This window comes from Carettochelys insculpta, chromosome 1 (genome assembly GCF_033958435.1).
Source record: "Carettochelys insculpta isolate YL-2023 chromosome 1, ASM3395843v1, whole genome shotgun sequence".
Classification (NCBI taxonomy): domain Eukaryota; kingdom Metazoa; phylum Chordata; order Testudines; family Carettochelyidae; genus Carettochelys; species Carettochelys insculpta.
Window position 1 is genome coordinate 60213318 of NC_134137.1, and position 27599 is coordinate 60240916.

Here is a 27599-nt window from a genome sequence, read left to right on the forward strand (position 1 = left end):
TGACCTCCTGAGGTCCCTTCCAGCTCTGTGAGATGTGTGTATGAAGCACCACAGACAGGGCTGCCTGGTAACTTGGAAGCCCTGTCGGTTGACAGAGAGCCCCCCCTAGAGTGTTCACATGGATTTTTTGTGAACAAATTCTGTCAAGCATGGTGTTCTGTCTCATGAGGGAGAAGCAGAACGCTGTCAACAAGAGTGCTGAGTTCTGTCGATAGAAAGGATTTTTAGTGTGGCTGCTCCATGAGTTTTAATCGACAAAACTTTCTAGCATAGATGCAGCTTCTGTGTATGTTTAATTTTCTTCTACTAGCTCTCATCCTCCTGTATTTGTACTGCAGCAGGGGTACATTACTATGACGTACTAGGGAAGATGGAAAAAGTTTCACTATTACCATGGAAATGTGAAGGGAATAAAAACACCACCCCCACTCCATTTTCCACTATGAGAACAGCAATGCGGCCATCATTTTAAGCAGCTAGACTGCATAAGGGACAGCTAGAACAAAAAACAGCCATAGTGAGTGGGATCAAAGGTTCAGCTAGCTCACTATCCTCCTCCAACAGTGGCCAGTACCAGGTGCCCCAGAGAGAGTAAAGAGAACAGGTAATCAAGGCTACATCTACACTAGCCAAAAACTTCGAAATTGCCATGCAAATGGCCATTTTGAAGTTTACTAATGAAGCGCTGAAATACATATTCAGCGCCTCATTAGCATGCGGGCGGCCGCAGCACTTTGAAATTGACGCGGCTCACCACTGCACGTCTCGTCCAGATGGGGCTGCTTTTCAAAAGGACCCCAGCTACGTCGAAGTCCCCTTATTCCTATGAGCAGATGGGAATAAGGGGACCTCAAAGGAGCCGGGGTCCTTTCGTAAAGGAGCCCTGTCTGGACAAGCTGCGTCAATTTCGAAGCACTGTGGCCGCCCGCACACTAATGAGGCGCTGAGTATGTATTTCAGCGCTTCATTAGTAAACTTCGAAATGGCCATTTGCATGGCCATTTCGAAGTTTTTGGCTGGTGTAGACACGGCTCAAGCGATCCATCCTCTATTGCCCATTCCCAGCTTCTGACAAACAGAGGCTAGGGACACCATTCCGACCTATCCTGCTAAGAGCCATCAATGGACCTATCCTCCAAGAATTTATCTAGCTCTTTTTTGAGCCCTGTTAAACAACATCTTCTGTCAAGGAGTTTCACAGTTTGATTGTACGCTGTGTAAAGAAATACTTCCTTTTGTTTTAAACCTGCTACCCATTAATTTCATTGGTGACCCTAGTTCTTGTGTTATGGGAACAAGTAAATAACCTTTTTGTATTTACTTTCTCCATACCAGTCATGATTTTATAGACCGCTATCATAACCCCACCCCTCGGCCACGTCTTCTCTTTTCTAAGATGAAAAGTCTTATTAATCTCACCTCATGTGGCAGATGGTCCATACCCCTAATTTTGTTTGTCACTTCTTTCTTTAAAATACCTTATCAAGCAGATTTGGTCAAATAATACCACAGATTCAGTCCCTTACCTCTAATCCCCGAGCCCGATTTACCAGACAATACACTTCTGTAAGCGACATTATTCCCCCTCGTTCCTGTGGAAACATAATGCCAATAAGTCAAACTGTATTAACCTAGAGCACTGAGCATGCTACTTAGCATATAAGAAAGGCCACATTAGGATGGATGAGTTTTAAGCATCATGTGACATATTAAAAAGAGAGAAGAAACTATCAGCCTAATTTAAAAACATACACAGACAAGACCCATTATATTTAAATAAGTCAACATTTAAATTGTAATTTCTTTAATAATTTCAAAATGCAGAATATCAATTTTAAAATTCAAGAGAACTGTAAATTATTTGAAGGTTAAAATACAGAATAAACACACATGAAATTTCATTATATTAAATCTATTAACTAATTTATCAAGCTGCTGTTTTTCAAACTTACACAAAGGTCATTATGAAAGGTAAAAAATCAAAGAGGTAATATGCAAGTTTCACATATATTTTGAACGCACATATTCTTTTTCAAACAGACAAGCTTCAGTTAAACTAAAATCAGAAATGTTATTGAATTAAATAGAACTGATAATTTAGCAGTTACATAAATATGAAGTTTGTATTGAACCGGTTATTTTTAGGTTTCAGCGTCAACATTCTATTGTGCTTAATGGGACTTCTCGAACCTTTGTGTCAAGGAACATAACTCTTAATTGGTTTATGCACAATTCATTTATTCAAACTCAACATTGCAGCCATACAGATAAGAAATGTTTTTTAAAAATAGCAGCTCAGATTCAGAAGCACAATTCTGTACCAAACAGTCCATTCTGTAGACAGCATATACAAGGCCTGATGGGGGGAAAAGAAGACTGCTAATTGAGACCTAGGAATAACTAAAACACAAATGCTGTTACAGGGAAATGGGGAGGAATAGCTCTGTGGTCCGAGCATTAGCCTGCTAAATCAAGGGTTGTGAGCTCAGTCCTTGAAGGGGCCAAATTAGAGATCCAGGGCAAATAGGAAAAAAGGGATGGTGATAGGTCACTGCTATGAGTACAGGTGACTGGACTGAATGACCTCTGAAAGTCCTTCCAGTTCTACAAGCTGGCTATATCTCCATAGGTAGAAGATGAGAAATCATTACTGCAAATACACATTCCCATAATTCCTTTTAGATATTTCTGCTGAGAAAAAGAAGATAAATGTTCTCTTAAAAGGCAAATGATGACGCCTCTCAAAGCTGAATTTGAGGTTACATTACTGAAGTCTTAGATCTTGAAGAAATACATTTTCAAGGTCCATGATACTGAAATGCACTGCATTAAAAACTCAGCAACATGCACAAAGAGAGTACCTCAGGGGCTTTACCTCTAGTGGTGCCTGCAGTATTCCAGCGAGTTGTTTTGCCAGCTGCATATGGTAATGTGTGCCAGATCCATATGTTTCCCTGGTAACTGGATTAGCTATGCCCATGCTCAACAGATAAGATTTAAACCTGATAGTCTACATGAAAAGAAAAATAAATTGTACCAGCCTTTTCACAGCTCTGTTTTTTTCTAAAAACACACTTTTTACACTTTTATTTCTAAAATAGTGTTTACTGTATTTTGGGAGACTTGCAAATACCCAATGCCAATTACTAGACAATATACAATATACCAAAATGGTGACAAGTGCTACACAGCTCTTCAGAAATTTATGAAGGACACTGACATCTCCAAAAGAAAAACAGAAAACTGTCACCTTCTCCTACCTGATTCCTGGAGACAGCTCTTCTGACCCATTTTAAGCAAACTCAGTGGGGGATAAAGGGAGAGACATGCACATTCTGTAATCACTTCATACAAGTTACTTTTGAAACAAGTTCTCAGAAGGACTGCCTTCCCTCCCCACCGCTCAAATGACTTATTTAATGAAAATCTTTCTTAATACAAGGCAAGACATAATGGGACATTATTAAAATATTATCAGAGGTGGGAAAAGTGCCCACAAAGTTATTTGAGTAAAAGTGCAGCTTCTTTCACTTTTGGGTATTGAGTATAATAAAGGTGTGTGCGCGCAGGCGCGCTTTTACTCAAGTAGTTTTCCAGAGCAGCTGTACTTTTACTCAATAACTTTTAGGATACTTTTTCAACCTCTGAATATTATTTACTTTCATTATGAATATTATCACAGTAGCTATTTAGTTTACACAGTGATAGTTTCCAAATCTGCAAAGAAAGCACATTTACCTCATCTTCCGTGATATCACCTTGTTTTTCTTTAATTTTGTTAGCTATTGACTTGGATAACTCCACCATTTCCTTAGCCTACCAAAACACACACAAATGTGTCAGCTTTTAGAAGCGCAGTCAGATATTTTGGTTAAAAGTTAGATAACTGGTATAAATTTTCACAGATGTGCTGGTAAATTCGACATTCCATACCTTTTCCATTAACTTGCTGAGATCTTCAAAAGCCTAAAATGAAAAATGGATATTATAATATTGTCTAAAGAAATTAATGATTTAATTAAGTAATTTTCCAGTGATCTTTCCAAATTCCAAGAATTCCAAACAATATTAGAGCACCCAGTGCTTTAGACCTGTATGTTATATTTCAAACAGTTTAGAGACATAAATTCATGCCCTATTTACAAACAGGCATTTTTCCTTCTCAGAGAGCTTATACTCCAAATCAAGTCAGACAAGGGCAACAGAAATTATACAGGATTGTTTACTTTCCTATAGTTTCCTGAATGGAAGACAGACTAATTTCTACTTAATACTGATTTACAAAAGATAAACAGAGCTCAGAGATAAGGTACTGAGAGATTAAATAAATTCATCAAGTTTACCCCTCTTCCTACAAGCACTGGGGCTGTGTCTACACTACAAAAATAACTTCGAAGTTGGTTACTTCAAAGTTGAGCATCTATACACCCTACTTCAAAGTAGGGCACTACTCCATTCCCGGGAACAGAGTAAGGACTCTGAAGATGGGCTCCCTTCGAAGTAAGGGAAAATGTGTGTAGACTCTGCAGGCTACTGTGAAATAGTACCTAACTTAGAAGTTTAACTTCAAAGTTAGTTCCTAGTATAGATGCACCCTAAGTGTATTTTTTTATTCATGTCACCACAAAAAAAATTTTGGCCAGTGGAAATGCTCATAGTGACATAATTGTGCCTTTATCAGTAAGCATTGCTATGATAGCAGGCAAGATGACAGTTTACTTGGAAATTCCAATGTATTGCTAATTTTGTTTCACACCACTCTTATTTGAGATGACATAAAGCTTTGAAAATGATTTGTCGGGAAAATTTCTGTATCTAAATACCTGATTTTTCAGAAGCAATTAGGTACATAGGTGTCTGTCTAAGCTAAATTATGCTGAAAGAAAAATCCCAATTACTGCTTGGTTGAAATCAGGTTTATTAGATGGATTATTAGATAAGAGGCATTCTGTGACAAAATCTGCACCTGTAAAAGGAGAGGAAATTAAAATATTTCTATAAAGTCTCTGATTTTTACTACAATGAACTTCTGTGGAACTTTTCTAGAAAAGCCATGTAAAAATTTGGATTTCCATTATAAGACAATGATTTATTTCAGGAGCTTTTTAGATACAAGTTACTTCAATAAAGCTGTGAAGTTCTCAAACACAAAATTGCTTTACAGAGCACAGTAACACCAGATAAAATACCAAAAAAAAAAAAAAAAGTTAAGGGCATATTTAAAGTATTAAAAATGTTCTGGGCATGTGAGAAAGTAGGAGACCTACAATTACAAAGTGTAACCACCCAGCAGCATAAAAATACTTATATGCACGAAAAAAGTGAATTTAGCCTGTAAATGACACAGAAAGCCACTTTCACCTCTCAGAGGCAATCCTCCTTCAAAATCTTCTCCAATAAATGGCTTTTGCAATGTGCCCCCAGGTGGTCATCCATTTGGACTATTCTGGACCAAGTGTGTACGTGACTGTGTGTGGGATGTCCCTGAGCCCTTACTGCTAGCTCTGTCAGGGGAGCATCTCCCTTTCATAAAGAGGGCAACCCATCTATAACATCTCTAGAGACCACAAACATAGCCAGCCTATGGTCACAAGCTATCAATGATTTAATAGTCTAATCTGACGGCAGCAAAAGCACAGATTCCATTTAAATTAAAGATCTACACAGTAGACTCTTGCTAATCCTGAAGAAGAGCGCTGTGAGAAGCTCAAAAATATTTTCATCTTTTTCCACCAACAGAAGTTAGTCCAACAGAAGATATTTCACCCAGCCTGTCTCTTGCTAGTTGACATACTCTAATGACAATAACACACTATACATTCTAGCAAAAATTTAATAGGGAGTATGTTAAAAAAATAATGTATCCCCATAAAATAATATATCACCATTGTCAGAGCACAGGTATTTGTGATTCTTTTAAAAGTATTTGTTAACTTATTTGCTAATTTGTCAAATTCAGTCATTTGTAATGTGTCTCTTAGACACTAGCAAGCTTCTACCGTTCTGAATTATATCAAGTTTTATAATATCAGGTTTCATTTCAGTCTCAACCACATGCATGAAAACATCATCCATTTAAAAAAAAAAAATCCTTGACTTAGCTAAATCAACAGCATGTTGTGTATAGTTCCTCCTCTGACTGATTCACTGAGGGCAGGCCTGGAAACAAAGGGGAATGTGCACACACCTAACAGGAATTTCCTCAGATAAACAAAAGACTAAAGAACTGGATTCTTATCAGCTGTGAACAGCAGATGCAGGAAACCTTTTCCTGAAGCCAAGGGCACCACTTTTGAAATTAAATCATTTATAACATTAAAAGCTGGGGGAAGGCAGAATTTCACAAATCATGTTTTTCCTTTGCTCATGCAACTCACACAAATGCACTTCTTTTGTCATTTCACTGACAAAGTCAGTGTGGGAAAAATAACCAGACAATATCTTTCAAACCATATACACAAGTAATTTCATTCATTACCTGGGTCATAAATAGGAAAAAGCAGACCAAACAATAAAAAAAAAAATTTAAAGCTAGCAGTAACTGAAAGATCACGATAAAAGTGTTCACAAAAGAGATTCAAATTTCCTATGAATTGGATCTGCTAGGGTTATTCTGCTTGAAGCAGGGGGCTGGACTCGATGACCTTCTGAGGGCCCTTCCAGCCCTATGATTCTATGATGAAGGTTTTTATTTTATTTTTATTTTGCTATGTTGTGATACAAACTGTCACCATAAAAATGAATTTGTTACACTTAATTTATGAGGGCATCTTGATGTTTAAAATCCATCTCTTTTACCATGATGAAACCAGCATACCATCTCTGATGATTATTTGCTGCCTGGGGACTTTTCCATGAGATATATGGTCTAAAGCAGTAGTTAACAACTACAGGTCTCAGATCTCTCGAACACAATTTTGGAAGCTAGTACCTGATATCAAAAAGGATGAAAAAAACACTGGGCCAATGAATTTTAAGGCAAGGAGGAGAATGAGGTAGAGGAAGGAGGAATAAGCTTATGCTGCATACAGAATATTTTAAATTTAACTATGAGACTGTTTGTGGGAAGCTGTTGTTTCCTCTTCAGCCAATGTGTTTGCAAAATTACTATGAGATCTGATTACTTAACACTTTGCTCTGCACAATTATAAACATATTGAAATTTCCAAAAATGAATTTGTTAGATATTTACTGTACAGTTATTTGCACATATAAAACCCTTTTAAACAATATACCTGCTAAATGAATACCTAGTTTTCAACCAATTCATAATTAGACATGCTTAGAGGAGACAAGTCTTATGGGCTGGTCCCTTTCTGTAAAAGGCTCTTTGTTCCACTGCCTGCAATGAAAGACCATTGACCTTTGCCTTTCAAGTGTTCTAAAATCCATGTTATAAACACTCAAAGCATTTAGCAGTGTCCTTTGTGAAAGGGAGCATTAAATGAAATATTCCTGATCTGGGATAAGCCAGTTAAACAGAGTATATAACTGTGAGTTACACACCTGTAATCAGTTCACAAGTTCAAAACACTCTACAATTGAACAGCACACAGCTAGATCTAGAAGTCTGAAGGAATGCAAATGACTGACCTTGATCAGTATTTACCTCAGAAATGTTTTTGTCCGTCTCTTTTCTCTTTTCTTCTAATTTCCGCTCAATACCTACAATTCCTACAGCCCTTATTCTCCCTGCCTGCAAAAGAAAATAATTTAAAGAAAAGGAAGGCAATGTTAAAAGTTCTTTTACTCACCTCCCTGTGAAATAATTTAATATTTACAACAAAGGAAAGCTTCCCACAAAGAACTGGATAAATTTCAATGATTGTTAATGTTGGACAATACATTTAACTTCCTGAATAACATTCCATAAATCAATCTACAACAACTTTTTAAAAATAATAAAAAACACACTTAGTATATAGATTTCCTGAAGAAAACTATGCGACACACACTCCATTTAAATTGTTAGTATAATTACATATCTCAACTCTGTATCATAGGAGGTGCTAAGCTGGGATGCTCAAACTGACATTTCTCTAGTCTCAGTGGAGCAAGCCTAGAGGTAAAGCATTTTCAGTGAGGATCCTTAACTTAAGAAAATGTTCTCCTCATGCACCATCACATGACTGCGTGTTACACATATGTGGTACAGATAGTATGGGATACATACATGTAACATATGGCCAGATATCCTTTTACATGAAATTTATCAGCCACTTCTAGACCTAACCTCCATGTCTCTAACTTCATCTTCATTCTTCTTTCCTTCCCCATTGATTTTGACACTCAGAAGTACTTTCCTTAAAACCTTGCAAATCCTTGAGTTTCCATCCTCTCCTGATTCTCTTACCATCTCACTCTTCATGCATTTAGTTTCTCCAAATCTGTGCCTCAAAAAGCTCAGTCTTCAATACCCTCCTTTTCTTGGTGCACACCTTTTCTTTGGGTGATCTCATTTGCTTACGTGGCTTAAATTGCCATCTTTACACAAATACAGTTTGAAACTCTCTATTCTGGCAACATCTTTGGTCTGTCATGGTGTTAGTTAGCTAGATGTCTGCTTATTACAGCTGTGGCCAAGTTTTCCAAGATACCATAAAGTTTGTTTATAGCCGCCAGTCCTGGCTCTCAGTGTTCTGTGCTGTTGTTTAGCTGTAATTTAACCCTAAAAGTTTCCTAAAAGCCCAATTAGCAATGAAGTGTTGGTAATGCTGTTAGACAATATTGACCTCCCATGGTTTGGCAAATTCTCCAGTATAGCACCAGTCAGGCCTTGAGGTTACTGGACTAGAGAGGTTCAACCTGTATGTGCAAATTTACCTTTCCATTCCTGTCCTACTTCCATCCAATCCTGTATTTCAGATACAGTCTCAACATCATCTCATAGATGTCTTATAGGCAACTTAAACCTAACATTGCTAAACTCAATTCTATCCCACTTCCATTCTGTCACCAGCACATTCTCCCTACCGTAAATTATGTATATCAGTAGAGCCCTGTGCACATACAAAATTTGTGAGCTGCTAAGTATAAGCAATGTATAACACTAAAGAAAAACAAGATAATCTATTAGGAAACTAACAGAAATGCCTGGAGAGTACTTTATTTACCAACAACAGTCGTATTGCACACTGTAAACTTATATGATATTTATCTGTACTTACTTTGATTATACTGTACTTATGAAAACATTATTAACATTTACTTATGGTTAAAATGCCAGTTATTTGAGAGTTCTGGATGACAGAAAGCCAGATACGAAAGAGCTTCTTGTATATGGTACCTTTCTCCAACACATCAACAGTTTCCAAATACAGAGGATCAATGTCCCCAAGAGTTTAGAATCTCGAAATACAGAAACAGATGAAGGAAAGCAATTTAATATGCACATATCTAGAAGATATTCCCAATATTTCATACTGTCCATTTAAAATAGAGCTACTGAGACACATGATGCACACAGGCTATAAGCAACTATATTAAAGCAGTGTCAGGAGTCTAGAACTCAAAAAACCGAGAAAGTGTAAAATAAAATTAAGGCTGAAACTCCACCCTTCATCCTTTTTGTCTTTCATACTGCAGAAGTTCCTACACAAATGTGATCATTGCATCATGAATTGCAATACCCATGCATAACTAAAAGACTACAAATAGCACATCAAACCAAATACCATACTCACTCATTCATTAGAATTTCCTCACTTTTGTGCCATTCCAAGAACACCATTAACTCTATTATTAACATATTTAACTGGATAAGCCAAGGTGCAGGTTCACAATTGTGTCTCAGCTCTTCTCAAAGGCAGTCAAGAGGACACCCAGCTGCTCAGCCCTAGTGCAAAAGGGATAACTACAAGAGAACAGCTCTAGTTTATGCCAGTGGAGAAGCAGTCATGGTGGAGTTCCATTCTGCCATGCCCCTTTTCTGACTTCAGAATGCAACAGGTGGCAGGGAGCTGAGGAAGGCAGTGGCAATACTGGCAGCACAAAATGGACACACACAGAGACTCAAGAACGGAATCTAAGCATTCAAATATAAAGAGCCGTCTAACATACAGAGAGTGTCGAGGTTTTAGTACGTACCTGGGGACCCCTGCTAATCTGAATAGTCTGAGAAACAGGCATGATCTCCCATCTTCTCTGTGTCATTTCTTCTGACAACCGCCTATAGAACTGCATGTGTTTAAAATAAAAAGTCAAAGTTTTGTAGATTATTTTGGGCATGCTTAACATCTCAGTGGTCAACAGAACAAATTTCACTGGATGTCAAATGTCATACCATCGCACTTACACTGGCCTTTTCGTTTTTAGGATCAAAAAATGTTACAAACCCTACAATCACATACATTTCAAAGGTAGCTGTAACAAGTTGTTTGTGCTTTAATATCCCCGTTCACTTGGTCATCTCTCATAGCCCAGGTAGGGTAAAAAATATGGGATGATTTAGTTAGGACTGATCCTGCCTCAGGCAGGGGACTGGACTAGATGACGTCCTAAGGTCCCTTCTAGCCCTAGGAATTTGTGATTCTATGATCTATGATTCTAATTGTTAGTTAAATTTCGATGATTACTTATACAAGTTGAACCTCTCATATGGCACTTTCTCGTCCAGCAACATCTGTAATCCGGCAAGATATTAGTTAGCTGGACAACCACTTATTATGGTTGTGGCCAAGCTTCCCATAGTCCTTTAAGTTTGTTTACAGCTACTGATTCTGACTCCCAGTGTTCTGTGCTGTTATTTAGCTGTAATCTACCACAAATGTCTTCTAAGAGCCCAGTAAACAGTGGAAGTGTTGGTAACGTTGACCTCCCATGGTCCAGCAAATTCTCTCGTTTGGCTCCAGTCAGGTCCTGAGATTGCCGGACTAGGGAGGTTCAACCTGTATTCCATTCTAAACTCATCTTCAGACATTGAAAAACTTTTACTTAATGAGGCTGAAATTTCCAGGCTCAGTATTTGTCTGAATGCGATTTCTTTAAAAATAAATTTGAACATCCAGGTGTTATTGATACTGCTATTATGAGATTATGTTAATCCAGCCATGTGGTGATACTTTACTAATTGACAACAAGGCTTCCTATGCACACAGTTCCACAGCAATCACTAATACAGTGAGAAGAGAAATACTTCTGATAAAAATATCTCACTTATTTGGTTGCAGTGTGTGTACACTTACCTCAATTTGACCATGTTCTTTGAAAGAAAGCTTGACGTAGGAATATTTGCTACTCTGGAATGGACCAGGCTCTTTGTTTGAAGAGGCTGGATGAAGATGAACTACTATTTTGGCACTAAGAAAAGGTGTAGGGAGAGAGGAAGAAAGGAAAATAAAGATATACCCTTTATATATACAAATATTTCTTAATCATGCAAGTCAGTTTTAAAAGTTACATTCTAGGTTAGCTAATCACCCAGAAGAGATGGTTATTTTACATTCAAAAACATTTCAGATAATTCTTCAAGATTTTAATAAAGTCAAGTGCATTAAATAACACATTAATAATAGAAGAAAATAGTTAATCTCCATACTAGAATTTTCATATCAAAATACTATCACTAATAGTAAAACATATATAAAAACTCTGGGATCCAGCACAAATATGAGACATTCAAACAACAAAGATTTCTGAAAAAGAAACTGAACTACAAACTGTCAAGTGGTACCGCTGATTAAAGATTCCCACCTGCAACACAATCCCCCAAAGGCTCTACAGTGTTTCATAACTGCTGCCAAAAGCACACTACCATTCTCATGGAAACAGGAAGGTCTCAATACACTCATCCTTCGCTATACAAGCACGACTGGTTCCCAACTTTCTGCTTGTAGGTGAAAACTTGTAAGAGGGACACGAAATTAGCAATAAATACACATAAAAGTATCTGGTTCCTAGTGCTCCTAACTCAGCGATGGAGTGGCAGCAGGTGGCGCTGCTTTTGAAAGGTAAGTGAGCCTTCGACTGCAGGGGGGGGGGGGGGATGCAGAGGGTTAAAGGCTGGGGGCAGTTTGGGGCCATGAGCAGGAGGGAGGGTTAAAACCTGGTGGCAGTTCTGGTAGAGGAGGTGGCGGCTCCTTCCTCCGGCCTGCAGCAGCAGTACCTGTGTGGGATGCAGTGGGCTGAGAGGGTTTGGGGACCAGGCTGGGATGTGTGTTGGGAGCGGGGAGCTGTGGGAATGTTGGGAGCAGCCCAGTTAGGGGGTAGGCAGGGAGCTGCCGCCAAGGGAGTGTTGGGAGAGGGTCAGCCGGGGGACTGCAAATCTCCCTGCCCCCGAGCCAGGGACCCTGTGGCTGCCGCAGGTCTTCCTGCCAGTCCCCCTCCCCCACCCAGCCAGGGGCCCCATAGCTAGCTCATATAAGCAGGAACAGTTCACTCATTTTGTGGACAAAGGTAGGTGTGTGAGTCCCTCGTTTTAGTGAGTACTCTTAAGTAAAGCACTCATTAAATGAGGGACGAGTATTTGTTTAACCTATCTCACCATGTGTGCCAGCAGAAGAATACTGCATATGAATTCACCCAAAGCCAGTACCCAGGGCATGACAGCAACATGGTCTACTGAAATAATGCCTCATGGCAGAGCAACTCAGGAAAGACTACTGTTTTAGCAAATATAACAGAACAATCTCACTTAATTACAATACTTCTATTACTCTTGTCCAGCTTTAATAACATCTTTATTTTGTAGTACTTCTCTTTAGTACTCTCCTCTAGAGCCAGATCCAGTGAAGCTCTAACCCCAGCATATGGTTCTACCAACTGAATACCACCTCTTTGCAGGCTGATGCAATGTGATCATCTCATAACGTCCAAGACACGGGCATAAACAGATGTATATCAGACACTTTCCTCATAAAAGCTTTATTCCTCCTTCAGCGTTAACGTCTCTCGTTGCATACATAGTAAACTACTCTATTTATGTCTCATGCGAGAGGGTTCAGGTATTAGTCTCTCCTTTAGAATCAGTTAGATGGTGATATACATTACAGATGCTGAGAACTTAGGAGCGTGATCCTGTGCTGGGTTCCTAACACCGACGAGCTTTTCCAGAGTAAGAGACCAAGGCTAAAACCTAAATTTGAACACTGCTGACTGAGGCTAGGTCTACACTAGACCTGAAATTCAACTTCAGATATGCAACTCTGACTATGAAACTGACATATAGGAAATAGACTTACATGACTGTCTTCGCTAAGGAAGGTCAATGGGAGTATTTCTCCCATCAACCTCCCTTACTCCTTGCAATAGCAAGGAGTCCAGGGGTCGACCGCCAACCCCAGACAGTTCGATTTCACATGTCTTTACCACACACCCAAAATTGAACTCCAGAAAATTGACTCTGACTGGGTCAATCTTCACCAAAGTGTAGACAAGCCCTGAGCAAGATAAACCCAAATATTCATTGCTGTGAAGCAGATGATTGAATCACAAACTCCATTACCCATTGAAGGATAACAGTTTATCAAATCAAGTCACACACATACAAATTTTTTCTAACAACCCTCCCCCAACTGGATCCTCGTATCTTATTATAAGAGCGGAAGAACAGTCTCATGGACTGTGAATCAGGACATCTAAACAATGCATTCTTGGGTTCTATGACAGACTTCTTGCATCATCCTGAACATGTCACAATCTCTATGCCTAAGCTTTCCAGTGAAGGGGAGACACATCTTACCTTTTCCCTATCCCAGCTGCTTGCTCTTCAATGAACACAATCTGAGAAAGAGGAATAGCAATGCAGCATTCCTAGAATAAGAAACACAAAACACCTAGAAATTAAAAGTTATTTTCTTGAAAGAATTGGGAAAAAAATACATTTTCATTCTCTTTTAATGAATGAAAAAAAGTGAATGGCACTATCATTTATTGATGGCTCTCTCAAACCATTTCATATAGAAAATGATGCTGGTTCCAACAGAAGGTTATCCATGCACTACTATTTAAAAAAAGAAATTTAAACAGAAAACTAAAAAGCAAGCAGGAATTTTATAATTTGGACTGATACAATGTCCTTAAATCAGCCACTGGGTTTCTGGGTGGCATATAAATACATTATTATTTGTACAGCAGTCACAAAGAATGAGGTATTCCACATACAAGTCAAGGACCCTACTACAAAGAACTTACCCACTGGCAACATGCAGACAAAGATAATGACAAAAGGTAGCATAATTGCTTCTTGCAGATACCTCATTATTTAAGTTCCTAAATTCAGCTCACACATATTGAACACAACTGTTAAGGCGCTATATATTGTTCTGATAATTTTTTAGTATTATGTGTAGGTCTTAAATGCATCTACCATTTTTTCAGACAATAACCATCATTATGGACATGGATTTTATAGACAACTCAGCAATAGGTAAAATGATGAAGAGAGAGAGGGCGATAGCTCAGTGGTTTGAGCATTGGCCTGCTAAATCCTGGGTTGTGAGCTCAATCCTTGAGGAGGCCATTTACAGTCCGGGGTAAGTCGATTAACAAAAGATATTCTTGATCCGAAAAACAGACAAGTGAAGACAACATGGATATATAAACTGTTTTCTTTGTCATCACCACCAATCTTAATACATTGGAAAAACAGGCTCTGCCTTGAGAATCAGAATGGACCTTTACCAGACTGAATCACTAAAGAAAGCACACACACTTTAAAATAAATAGTACAAGGGAGAGTCATATGAAAACATCTGGCAACTGCTCCTGGACTATATCAAAGGATCTACAATTAAAGTGTCAAGTTAATAACTGTGCCATGTTTGTTGGAAGGACTTTTATACGGTGAAATGTAATCTCCAAATAGCGTTGTGCCTTTATGTCATGTAGTTAGCTAGTAAACAGAAACAGCAAATGGGAATTTTGCAAAGGAGTTCTCCAAGGGCTTGTCTACACTACCACCTTCCTTCGAAGGAAGGATGGTAATTAGGGTGTTGGGAGTTTACTAATGAAGTGCTGCTGTGCATAGGCAGCACTTCATTAAGCAAATTCCCCCCACTGCAACTTCGAAGTACCGGCATGCGTCTAGCCATGGATCATCCTTGGAAGTCCCCTTAAAATTGTGAGGCGTAAGGGGACTTCGAAGTTGCCCCAGCACTTTGAAGTACCGGCAGGTGAGCTGCAGCTAGACGCGTGCTAGTACTTCGAAGTTGCCGCGGGGGGAATTTGCTGAATGAAGTGCTACCTATGCACAGCAGAACTTCATTAGGAAACTCCCAACACCCTAATTACCATCCTTCTTTTGAAGGAAAGTGGTAGTGTAGAGAAGCCCCAAGTGAAGGAGGACAGACTACAGTCAAGTCTGCACTTACAATGCTGCATCGGTGCTGCTGTGCCACTACACTGCTTTAATAAAGACTCTCTCCTCCAGTGAGAAAGAGTTCTACTGTTGCCATAGTTAAGCCACCTCCCCAAGAGGTGGTAGCAATTTCAATGGAACATGCTCCCCTGCTGACACTGCTGTCTATGCTAGGGGCTAGGTTGGATGAATAGGTTGGTTGGGATGTGGATTTTTCTCTGAGTAACAGTTATACCAATATAAATCTACAGTGTGACCAGACATACATGATCCTTTGGGTGAGTGCATTTGTTATGTGCTTGTTTGCCATATGTTCAATTGACTAAAGATTATTGTCTGGTCTGCAAGAGAAAATTCACATGCCTGAGCAACATAGTCCTGCTGACTTAAGTCCCTGTATAGACAGCACTACATCAATAGAAGTAGTCCACCACCTTAGCTACTGTCTCTAAGGGAGGTACAGTACCCACAGACAAGAGACTCGCTTCTGTCACTACAGCTAGTGTCTGAACTGAAGGACTACAGCAGCCCAGCTTTGCCACTGTGGCAATTTAAGTGTAGAAAAGTAACAAAGAGATAGTCGTGTTAGTCTATATTCTAACAAAACAAAAAGCAGTCCAGTAGCACTTTAAAGACTAACAGAATAATTTATTAGGTGGTGAGCTTTCGTGGGACAGACCCCCTTCTTTAAACCATCTGGTATGGCTATGGTCTGAAGAAGTGGGTCTGTCCCACAAAAGCTCACCACCTAATAAATTATCTTGTTAGTCTTTAAAGTGCTACTGGGCTGCCTTTTTTAAGTGTAGAAACGCCCTACAGTGTGGTCTCTTGTAGTGCCTGTGTGCTAAGCCAGCAGCCTGCAAATCTAGGCTAAGAGCTCACTAGCAAGGCTCTAAACAGTTATCCTTTGACACCTTATCCCTCAACAAGGAGGCAAGAGTCCCTCAGGGGTTTAAAAAGCTAGCTCCTAAGTGACCAGTGGAATTTCTTGAGGGAATTGAGAGAAGAGGAAGAGGTAAAGACACCTAACAAACTAAACTTAGGCCAATAGCTGCCCTGCAAACAACAAAAAATCCAAAAAAACCCCTGCAAGACCCAAAAACAAAAAAGAAGAAATCAAGCAGAAATCTGACAGAAGAGCAGGGGCTAGCCAGTTGATTGCACTGAATGCAGCATGTATAATTAGCTGCCTCATGGGCAGGTGGTATGTGCGCACAATTGGTGCAAGCAACTCATGGTCCTCAGACAGAGAGTATGAGCTCTTGAGGACAGAGTTGCTGAACTGGGGGAGCAAAAAGAGAGACAGGCGTAGACAAGATTTTAACTGACACAGTAAAGTAATCCCACCCTCACTTTGACAGCCTCTGTGCTGTTGAGGAGGAGGAGAGTCTCATGCATTGTTACAGGCTGGGGACTGACTGGCTAAGCAGCAGTACAGTGCAGAGGGAACTAGGGGTTATGGTGGATGCAAGCCTGGATACGAGCAAACATTGTGCCCTTGTAGCCAACACGGCTAATGGCATATTAGGGTGCATTAGGAAGAGCATTTCGAGCAGATCTAGAGAAGTGGTTGTTCCCCTCTATTCAGCACTGGTGAGGCCACATCTGGAATATTGTGTCCAGTTTTGGACCCCCCAGTATAAAAAGGATGTGGATTTGCTGGAGCAGGTTCAGCAGAGGGCAACAAAAATGAGTAAGGGGCTGGAGCACATGACCTATGAGGAGAGGCTGAGGGATTTGGGCTTGTTTAGCTTACAGAGGAGAAGACTGAGGGGTGATTTAATAGCAACCTTCAACTTCTGAAGAGGAGCTCTAAAGAAGATGGCGAGAAACTGTTCCCAGTGGTGTCAGATAGCAGAACAAGGACCAATGGTCTGAAGTTAGAGGGAGAGGTGTAGGTTGGATATTAGGCAAAACTACCTCACCAGGAGGGTGGTGAAACACTGGAACGCACTGCCTAGAAAGGTGATGGATTCTCCACCCCTAGAGGTTTTTAAGTCCCGGCTTGACAATGTCCTGGCTGGGATGACTTAGTTGGGGTTGATCCTGCTGGAAGCAGGGGACTGGACTCAACCTCCTGAGGTCCCTTCCAGTCCTATGATTCTATGATGAAAGGAGAGTATTAAGCTGGAGAAGAAGAAAACAATCCCATAACTGGGACTCTCCTTCCAGATGATAGCATGGTATCCTTTCATATGGAGGCTACACTTCCTGGGGAGGAGACCTTCATTACTAGGGAGAGACAGGTAATAGTACTCGGGGGAGGGGACTGTTATTAGAAACAAAGTGTAGGATGGAAATTTCTGAGGCACGTTATGGTATTCTACTAAATACCTCCTACGTAAATCCTAAAACCTGGAGTAGATCTATTCTCCTATAGTTCAGAAACCCAGTTAGCATGAGGGGAAGGTTATCCCTGCTTGACTCTCCCCCCTCCCCACCTCACTCACAAGACACAGGGAAGGTCATCCCATCTCAGACAGGGCCTTGGAGTTTGGAGGGAGGGATAGTTGCCCCAGCAATCGCATTCCAAGAAGAGGGCATGTATGTGAGAGCCAGGATATAGCACCATCCCATTGGCTATCCCAGGGCTGGTACTCCAAACAAACTTGTTATTTCTCTATGCTGTTATTTTATTTTGCTTTAATCTTCTAGATAATGCACGCCTAAATATGCCCATGTGAAGGCATCATCATTACCCTGTAGATGCGTCATTAATAGAATTAGACACATACACGTCTTTAAATGTCTGCTTTGTTCCAATAACTTAAGAAAAACCACTTATACTAGAAATAAGATGTTATATAAGCAATGGGAGGAGATACTATATAACTTTTTGAGCGTATTAGCCTACTGCGCTCATTTCATCTTGCTGCTAGGACCTCTCAAAGCTTGGGTAACACCCATGCCATAGTTTCCCCCCACTCATCAATAAACTATATAATCAATTGTAACCTATTGTCTGGCAGCGCTCCACGGAGTCCTGATGGGCAAAGTGATATTCCACCAGCACTGTGTGTAATAAACACTCCTGCCTGCTTCATACACAGTGTCCAGACTTTGTTCCAATAATGATAAATGAGTTTGTGATGAATGGGAGAAGCCCATGGTAAATTGCCTGCTTGGTGCCAAGACTGCAAATCTCAAGAGATATTAGAGGATTAGCCATATTAATCTGTATATGCCGCAACAACAAGGAGTCCCTGAAACTTTTTCTAGATGTCAAATCTGAGGAACTGTCCCAGACTGACGTGTCAGTAGAGGTGCTATTGGATTATATAGATCTTTCTGTTTATGTCATCAGTACCAGATGGCATTTAGGCAAGTAGTCAAACAAAAGAATTCAATAAAAATGAAAAACTACTACTGTGATATGCAATCTGTGGCTTAAATTAGCCTCCGTACCAGATGACTGAATAGTAGCCAATATAACATTAAGTTTTAAAAGGGCTACAGAGATGCTCTTAACAATTATGGGTTTGTAAACCTAACTTGAGTACCAGGCAAGTTGCTTGAAACCACAGGAAAGAACCAAATGATCAGACACACAGAAAAGCACAATATGTGAAGTGGCAATGTGGCTTTTGTGAAGGGAAATCATGTTCCCAAAGCTATTAGAATACTCTGAGGGCATCAACAAGCATGCGGACAAGTTGACCCACTCGTATAGCAAACCTGAATATTCAAAGAGTCAAAGGCTCTTAAGCAAAGTAAGGGAGTAATGGACTAAGAGAGAAGGGCCTCTCATGGATGAGTAACTCATTAAAAGAAAGAAACAATAAGCATAAATGATCCATTTTTATCATGGAAAGCAGTTAAATAGTGGGGTCCCCCTATAATCTATACTGGACCCTGTACTATTCTACATATTCATAAATTATTTCGAAAAGATAACAAAATTTGCAGACAATACAAAATTACTGAAAATAGTTTAGTACAGAGCTGATTCCAAAGAGTTAGAAAAAGATCTCACTAAACTGGGTGACAAAATGGCAGGTGAAATTCAAAGTTGGTCAGTGCAAAATAAGGCATGCTGAAAGAAAGAAATACACCCAGCTACACATACTAAATGATCAAAGAGCAGAAATGTAGCACTCTAAAGCTTAACGAAAGCTCATCACCGAATAAATCATTTTGTTACTCTTTAAAGTGCTACATATCTGCTGCTTTCTTTTGTTGGAGTACAGACTAACACAGCTACCTCCTTAATACCAAATGATGGTGTCTAAATTGGCTGTTGCCATTCAATAAAGAGTTCTGGGAGTAATCATGGACAGTTCCCTGAAAACATCATCTTGATGTGCAGCAAGTCAAAATAATGCGAACAGAATGTTGGGAATCAGGAGGGAAGGGATAGATTATACGACAGAAAATATCACACTAGCACTACATATAGCACTTTGATATGCCCATACCTTGAACTCTACATGGAAGTTTGGTTGCTTCGTCTCAAAAAAGATGTATTAGAGTTAGAAAAGATGCAGATAAGGGCAACAAAAATGATCAGAGGTCAGGAACAGCTTTCATTAGGAGAGACTGAGACTGTTTGTCTTAAAAAAATGGATGACTGAGGGGATCGATAGGCATCTATAAAATCATGAATGGTGTGAAGAAAGAGAGCAAAGAGTGTTATTTACCCTTTCACATAATACAAGAAGCAGGTATCACCTGATGAAATTAACAGGTAAGGATGTAAAACAAACCTAAGGAAGTATTCGTTCACCCAAGGCACAAACAACCTGAGAAACATCATGGGATGTTGTGAAGGCCAAAAGTATAACTACATTCAAAAAAGTATTAAATTTAAGTTCATGGAGGGTAAGTCCATCAGTGGTTAAACTTTAAAGATTAACAAAATGATTTATCCGGTGATGAGCTTTTGTGGGACAGACCCACTTCTTCTGTTCCTTGTTGAAGCACAGACTAACACAGCTACCTCTCTGTTACTATCCATCAGTGGTTATTAGCCATGATGGCCAGGAATGCAACTCCATGCTCCAGGTGTCCCTAAACTTTCTACTGCCAGAAACTGTGACTAGAGGACTTGAAATAGCCCTATTCTGTTCATTCCATCTGAAGTGATTTTTGGTCACTGTTAAAGACAGGCTACTGGGCTAGATGGACCATTGATCTGACCCAGAACAAATGTTCTCATATTGTTTGTTTGGGTGGCAGTGGGTTTGGTTGTGTGTGTGTGTCTTGTCTCTTCTTTATTCCCTTTGGTCTGTCTGAACAGTTGCGGGAACAAGGAAAAGAGAATTAGTTACTAAGCTGATGAATTATTTTGAAATTTCCAAACCCAGTTGGTCAAACTATAATGAGTGTATGTGTTGCATAAGGCACCTGACACAGATAGCAAGAAGAGTTTAGTCAAAGAAAAATTAGCTCTTTCTAGTAGAATAGCATCACTAAACATTACTTCTGGTTTACTGTGGAATTCACATCCAATCCATGCACAAGAATGGATGAGATACTTACATGATTTTGCTGATTCCTCCAGATCAGGCGATGTGTGCTAAGTAGCAATACCCCAATATCAAACTTTACCTAAACCAGAACAATGAGACACGAAATTAACAACAAACAAGCTGGGTAAATATTAATTTTGAAGCTTTATACGTGATCAAAATACACCCTCCGAATTAACGAAATATTTTGAGAACGCTGTTTTTGCTGGTAGCACAACTGGCCACGCTGATGTAGCCACAAAAAGAATCATTACAGAAAAGATAACAGTGATATGAGCAAACTTCCTTCTCATCTGTGTAAACTCTCCCCAGGAAACCCGGAAGGGCCCTCCCTATCCTCTGCTACGGGAACAGCGCGACGTGCCTACCCCGGCTAGGGGCGGGCCGGGTTTTGCCCGCGGGCGGTGCAGCCTCGCCTCACCCAGGACTGACAGCGGGTCCCCTTCCTGCTGCCCCCACCCGTGACTAGGGAAAGCAGCACTTCGGGTGACTCGGCCCCAGCAGGTGGCTCCACCTCTGGCAGGCACTTTGTGGGGGGACTATTTCGGGGCTATGGCAATGCAACTCGCGCCACAAACACCCGGCAGCAGCTGGCCGCCTGCCAGCACGCTCCAGCCGCCTGGCCCGGGGGGAGCCCGGGCTCCGAGCACGATCGCGGGGCCAAGGCGGGTTGCTGGATGCGGGCCGCCGCTAGGCCAGAGCTGGGCGCTCCCTTCACCTTCTCCTCCCCGTCGTAGAGCCGCACGCCGCGCTGTTGGATCACCAGGGTCTCGTTGATCTCCAGCAGGCCGCTGGCCCACGCGAACCGGTCCATGGCGGCGCCCCAGGGCGGCCGGGAACCCCACTCCACCACCAGGCCGCAGCCGTCTCCCCCAGGCCAAACCAGACCAGTCCGCCCCCCCGCCCTTCCTCGACCGGCTGCTGCTGCTGCTTTTTCCTTCTCCTCCTCCTCCTCTCCCGGTGCGCCGCGCCCTCTGCTGCCCGCCGCGGTGTGCTGCATCCGCCCCGGCACGGCCGCCCGCCGCCCCGTGAGTGACCGACTGACTGACCCCGCGGCGTAGGCATCCCTTATGCTGGGGCGAGGAAAGTATGACCCCAGCACACACTGTGGAGAGCTGCTGGGTGCTAATCCGTTCCTGGGTCTGCCCTGCATATGCCCAACATCAGGCATTTGGGATCCCACGTCCTGGCTCAATTTGTAATGCAATCTGTAGATACCAATTGGCCACCCACAGCTGAAAGCTGGTGGCCCTAAAACCAAATTATGTAGTATGGGGTCATCATCACATGGCCTGAAGCCAGCTAGCACCAACCTGTGAAGTTCAGACGCAGATCCAAGTTTTGCAGCTGGACACAGAGCTGGACCAACCACACAGGCAAACTAAGTGGTCAGGTAAGGTGCCAGGCTGTAAGGGGCACCAAATTACAGTAGACAGAAGTGAATGTTTTCTTGACTTCAAAAATACAAATACTGTATGTTATCCCTTATATCTTAAAGTATCACCTATTGCTCTTATAAAACAGTGCATCATTGCCAGGTCAGAAGTTGAATTAGCTATTTCACATTGCAGTGCATGGCTGTGTACCTAAATACAGTTAAAATGTTTCCTGGCATAGCTTTAGAAGAGCACTGCCTGGGTTTGCTGCTTGGGGACAAGGTCTGGCACTGCTGGGAATTGACACAAAGCAATGGATGGAGCAGAGTGAGCTGGGACCACATTGCTTTGCTTCTAATGCTGCTGCCAACAGTGGCCTCTGGGCCTTGCTATTCCCCCAGACTGCCTTGGTTGGGGGAAGAAGCAGGGTGTGGTGAAGCAAGGACAGAGGTGTCATTTGGGAGGGGCAAGAGAGGGCAGCAGGCCTGCTCCCCCCCAAATTCTACTACAGGACACTGGCTCCTTCCTCTCCTCTACACGGGAGTGTGAAATAGAGGATGCTTTCTTTATGACTTCTGGCTCTGCTCTTTCTCTGAGGCTCCCACTCCCACCTGGCCTCAGCCACATTGATTGAAAACCTAGTTCACTCTTCTCCCCCCTCTCCCTCCCCTTGGGCTGGCTATTCTTAGCTCTAGCACCTAGGAATACTTCAGTGTAAGAGCAGCAGACCGCCAGCTGGGATCTTTTCCTGTTGTCAAGAAACTGACATGCTGTCACACCACAAACACTGCTTAAATTACACTTAAACTGTTAATTTTGAAAGGAATGACAGTACTCTAGGGAGGGGCATCTCTTCTTCCATTTAGTTCATCTCCTCCTTTGCCTGAGAGACTCTTTCCTTTACAGTGAGCTGGGTCGAATTACCAGGCAGGGCACAGACTGTTACACACAGTTGATTCCTCAGCATGATAGCAAAAGCACTTTTGAATTCTGAGGACTTTTTTCCCAGAACACATTTGCTACTGGTTACTGTGCAGAAACATAAAACTCTTGCTCTAAGCAGCCAGCCATTTTATAGCTGTGCATCTCCTGTATTATCCTTTGCCAACTGGTAAGTAATCTTAGTTCCTCTTTACCTTTTAATATTTCTGAGGGTGGCAGAGTCTCTCAAACTTGAGTACCTTCAATAAATGTCATGGAGGTGATGTTTGTACTCTCCAACCCTTAGAGAAACACTAGGATTGGAGCCTCCTTTCAATTCTTTGTACTTATTCATAACCAGGAGTGAAATGAACAAATTTCTTACAGGTAGTGTACTATCACAACCTATCCCCACCCCACCTTGGAGGGGCTGCTGTGGTAAAACAGTGCCTGTAAGAAATTTAAGATTTGAGTGCAATATTGAGGGGTTCAGGGCAAAGGGATTGGGCAAAAGGGAGAGGTGATTCAAGAAGCGGGGAGGGTTGGGTTGTGGGGCACTGTTCCCTCTATGATTTTTCATCCAAGATTGGAATGAGTTTTGTCTTATGCACCAATACTGAGGTCACATGTGCGTGTTCAGATGCGTGCCACCATGGCACCACACCCATCTGTTACTAGTGGAGGCATTTTTAAAGCAGGTATGTGTACACACACACCCTAGAAGGAAGAGGGGAGCCCAGCAACATGTATACGCACACAGAGGTAAGTGCAGGTATGCTACCCCTACATACACCTCAGAGGAAAAGGGGGAGCCCTAGTCCAGCCACACACATGCACACATAGGGAAGGCGGAAGCCCAGACACACACATACAGGGAAGGGGGGAGACCCCCCCCCACACAACAGAGGTGTGAAGGGGGAAGCCCAGTCACTCACACAACAGTGGGGGTCAAAAGAGAAAATTACCCCCAGACCAGCCCTTGCAGGGTGGCTGGGATCTCCTGGCTCCTTTGAACTGCCACATGGAGCCAGTGACTCTCTGCCACTCCACCAGCTTGGAAGGGGTCTTGAGGGCTGACTGCCCTCAGCTCTGCCGCTTCTTGGGGCATGGAGCCGGGCCTCCTCTCCTTACCTTGGGGCCCAGCATGGCTGTCAGCCCCACTGTCACCTCTACCAACATCTGAATTGACACCCCTGTGCAAAGGCAGGGAAGAAGAGGGACAAGCAAGAGCAGAGAGAGGCAGGTTTGGAGTGGAGGGGGCATTGTCCCAGATGGGGAGGATCATGTGACTGGTGACCCCTGAGTTCTTCCCTCACCAGTTGCCCCTGGCAGCACCCCTTGCAATCCACCCTGGAAATTTTATTCATGATGAAAACTAAAGTTATACATAGATGTGAGACCCTAAACTGAGACTATTCCTGTTTTCCCATTGCCATGTCCCCATTTGCAAAAAAAAAAAAAAAAAGCGTTATCCTTTCATTAAAGTCTAGTATTTGATACAAAATGAGTCTCTATTTGTATTCTATTTGTATCATGCACTGCAACAGAGTGGGTGTCAGCAAGAGCTTTTACTTGTTACAGTTAGAGCTCAAGAAAGAAATATTATGGGGGGTCATTTAAGGCAGCAATTAAATGTTGCCTGACAAGTGTATCACATAAAGACACATTATTAGTGCTTGTTGTTCAAAGCTCCTTTAGAGCTTCTCTGATTCTAGCAGCTCCTCCTCCTGCCCCAGTGCCCTGGTATCTGGCTACTCAAAATCAGCATCCAGAAGATCCACATCAGCATTCCAGAAGATTTTCCCCCTTCACTTTACTAATGTTACACAGAGCACCACAAGCTTCTATGCCTAGTGGAATATTTTCCTCTTGGATTTCTAACCTGCCAAGGAGGCAGCACCAGAGACCTTTTAATCTGTCAAAAGCACATTAAATAGTCATTCAGCATCTGCTTAACCTGTTCTGAAGTGCTCCTTTCTACTTTCTAGGTTTCTGGTGTACCTAGAGCAACATGAGTAATGTATACGCTGAGTCTCCCAGGATCATTACGTGAATGTGTACAGATCTGACTGATTATTCTGGTCTGGAAAGAAAGTCCCAGCATGCAGTGTACAGTCCAGTGTTCTTAATGATGCATGTATCATGAGCTTTCCTTGACCAAACCACACTGACGTAACTGAAATGGCCCTGGTGATCCAAGACCATGGAGAAGTAGCCTATTTGATTGATATATTCTGTCACAAGATAGTCAGGGGGCAAAATTGGGATATGCATGCCATCTATCACCCCACTGGAGTTAGAGAATCGCATTGCCACAAAGCCATCAGTTACTTCCTACACATTACCCAAAATCTCAGTCCTTCACAGCAGAAAGCAATTAATATAGCCCTGCATACCTGCATCTCTGAAACCCCACAGTGGACTTTCCAACTCCAGATTTGTGACTAACTAGTGGCAGTCTGGACTTGCCAGCTTCAACACAGTGATCACCATTTGCTTTGGTACAGCAAGGGCTGCTTACATTCTGATGTCCTTACATCTCAGAGCAATGCTGAGCTATGCACACAGTTCTAGGAAGATGGTTTTGGGCTTCTGAAAGTTCTGCAGCCACTGCTCATCATTCTATATACACATTACAGTGCAATCCCATTACTCATGGGTTATTTCGCAAGCCCAGTTACCAACCAGCCCTTGGGCACAGCTTGTAAAAAGACAGTTCCACTTGTTCTAAGCAGATTTGGTTTGTAATTGCTTTCAGTTCATTGGCTTTGGGTTTCCTTAGCTCTTCAAGTGGCTTGTTGAAGCTGTTGCTTGTTTGGGCTTCCCAAATTGCTGTTTGTTTGGTTTGGTTTTAGTCTCCAGCCTCCGAGTGTGATTGGCTTCAGAAGAAAGGATCTGAAGAAGAGCGTAGACTGACAGTCCCCAAGGCCAATGGCGAGAGGGTAATTCTCCATGTCAGTCTGATTGAAAGGAAACTACAAGCCAATGAGGGAAAGGATTCACGGAACCAAGAGCAGGGGAGAGAATCTCAAACTGCATGGTGCTGTTTGGACATCTCAGTCAGAGTAACACAGATGAGATTCAAACTCAGACACTGGGGAGTTCTCCTGGATGTTGGACTTCATTCCTACATACCCCTCTGAGGAACTACAATTAGGGAGGGCTGCAGGTAAGGGAAAGGGTGTATGTGGTTGGGGGCTGCTTGTTGGTTTGGTGGATACAGTGGGGTTGGCTTGTGAGGGGTGGGTAAGGGAAAATGTTTCCTTGTAGTTCTGTGTCTGCCTGCTTGCCAAGTGTGGTGCTGGTCTGAGCAGTGGTGTGCCCCCCCCCCCCACTAAGGGGGTGGTTTGTTGGGTACAGGTGGGGGGGCTGGGTTCAATATGTGGGGGAGAGCATCTTTGTTTGTTGCTTTGCTTGCCTACCTACTATTTGGTGCTGGCATAGTGTGCCCCCACTGGAAGGTTGCTTGTTTGTTTTGTGGGTATGGGAGCACTTGATTTGGAGGAAATTTTGTTTGCTTGTTTCTCTGTTTGGAATTTTGGTAAATAACACCCCTAGTTTAAGGCATATTTATTGGGAATGGGCAGTGCCAACTTATAAGAAAATTGTTTTTTTTATGTGTTATCTGGTGTTGCCAAGCAAAAATTGAGGGGGCTTATTTTGGGCTTGTTTTGAAACAGCATTGGCTTGATTTTTTGGGCTTGTTTCACTTTTTTTCACCTCTGGAGAGTTGGCTACTTTGCAGTATCAGTGCAACAGCACTGACTGTGGATATGCTGTGCCAATACAAGGAGCATTGTGTACACATGTATAAGCAACGCATTTAAAGCAGTGTATGGTTTTAGATGAAACTTAAGTCAATTTACCTGTTTGATGTAGACAAGGTCTAAGCCTTCATCAGAGCATGCATTTCCTATACATCTCTTTTCCAACTTCCTAACCAAGTTTCTAACCTTCCAAAACAATGCCCTTGGCCTGAAGATGTCCCGGCTCTGGTGCCACATTTTCAGCCTGGCTGGGGCTGAAGCCAGTACCCCAGGGCAAAGCTGGCAGCCTGGCTGGGGGTGAAGCTGTTGACCCAGGGCAATAAGGGGCCACAGCTGACAGCCTGGCTGGGGCTTGAACTGGCCTCCACAGGGCCAGCAACTGGGGCTGCAGCCAGCAGCCCAGCCCCATCTGGGATGGGGTCAGCACAGACCAGGATGGAAGTAAGGGGCAGCCTGGCCAGGGCTGGAACCGGCCTCCACAGGGCCAGCAACTGGGGCTGCAGCCAGCAGCCCAGCCCCATCTGGGATGGGGTCAGCACAGACCAGGCTGGACATAAGGGGGCAACTGGGGCTTGGGGTGGGGTGGGGAGGCATGGGGGCCAATAGCCGCCATCAGGGAGGGGCAGCATATAGGGACAGTGCAGGGAAACCTCCCTTTGTCTAGCAAATTTCCTCATTCCTCAAGGGAGGTGCAACCTGTGTCATGTATATCTGTGGATGTTCCCTAGTATTGCTTGTTAATTCCTACTATGGGACATTTCCCAGTGTATTT

The 27599-nt window shown here is 42.2% G+C and overlaps 2 protein-coding genes across 8 annotated transcripts in view; one reads left to right on the plus strand and one right to left on the minus strand.

Moving 5' to 3' along the window:
- VPS36 (vacuolar protein sorting 36 homolog) overlaps positions 1 to 21741 on the minus strand; it is a 28740-nt gene extending 6999 nt beyond the window's left edge. Inside the window, exons 1-10 of one of the 3 annotated variants that reach the window (XR_012644434.1) lie at positions 21482 to 21741; positions 20774 to 20842; positions 13679 to 13749; positions 11184 to 11298; positions 10087 to 10176; positions 7610 to 7696; positions 3934 to 3966; positions 3739 to 3816; positions 2876 to 3010; positions 1527 to 1592 (exon numbers count right to left, since the gene is read on the minus strand). Coding sequence is in view for 2 of the 3 variants with exons in the window: in XM_074987206.1 (XP_074843307.1) it covers positions 1527 to 1592; positions 2876 to 3010; positions 3739 to 3816; positions 3934 to 3966; positions 7610 to 7696; positions 10087 to 10176; positions 11184 to 11298; positions 13679 to 13749; positions 20774 to 20842; positions 21482 to 21577 (840 nt within the window). In the remaining variant the exon portion in view is untranslated. The remainder of the gene's footprint in view (positions 1 to 1526; positions 1593 to 2875; positions 3011 to 3738; positions 3817 to 3933; positions 3967 to 7609; positions 7697 to 10086; positions 10177 to 11183; positions 11299 to 13678; positions 13750 to 20773; positions 20843 to 21481) is intronic. The other 2 variants (XM_074987217.1, XM_074987206.1) reach the window with 2 other exon arrangements.
- Positions 21742 to 26086: 4345 nt separating this feature from the next.
- Positions 26087 to 27599, plus strand: part of CKAP2 (cytoskeleton associated protein 2) — a 35368-nt gene continuing 33855 nt past the window's right edge. For 2 of the 5 annotated variants that reach the window (XR_012644436.1, XR_012644437.1), the window contains exon 1: positions 26093 to 26229. Coding sequence is in view for 1 of the 5 variants with exons in the window: in XM_074987235.1 (XP_074843336.1) it covers positions 26172 to 26229 (58 nt within the window). In the remaining 4 variants the exon portion in view is untranslated. Of the gene's footprint in view, positions 26230 to 27599 lie in introns of all 5 variants that reach the window. The other 3 variants (XR_012644435.1, XR_012644438.1, XM_074987235.1) reach the window with 2 other exon arrangements.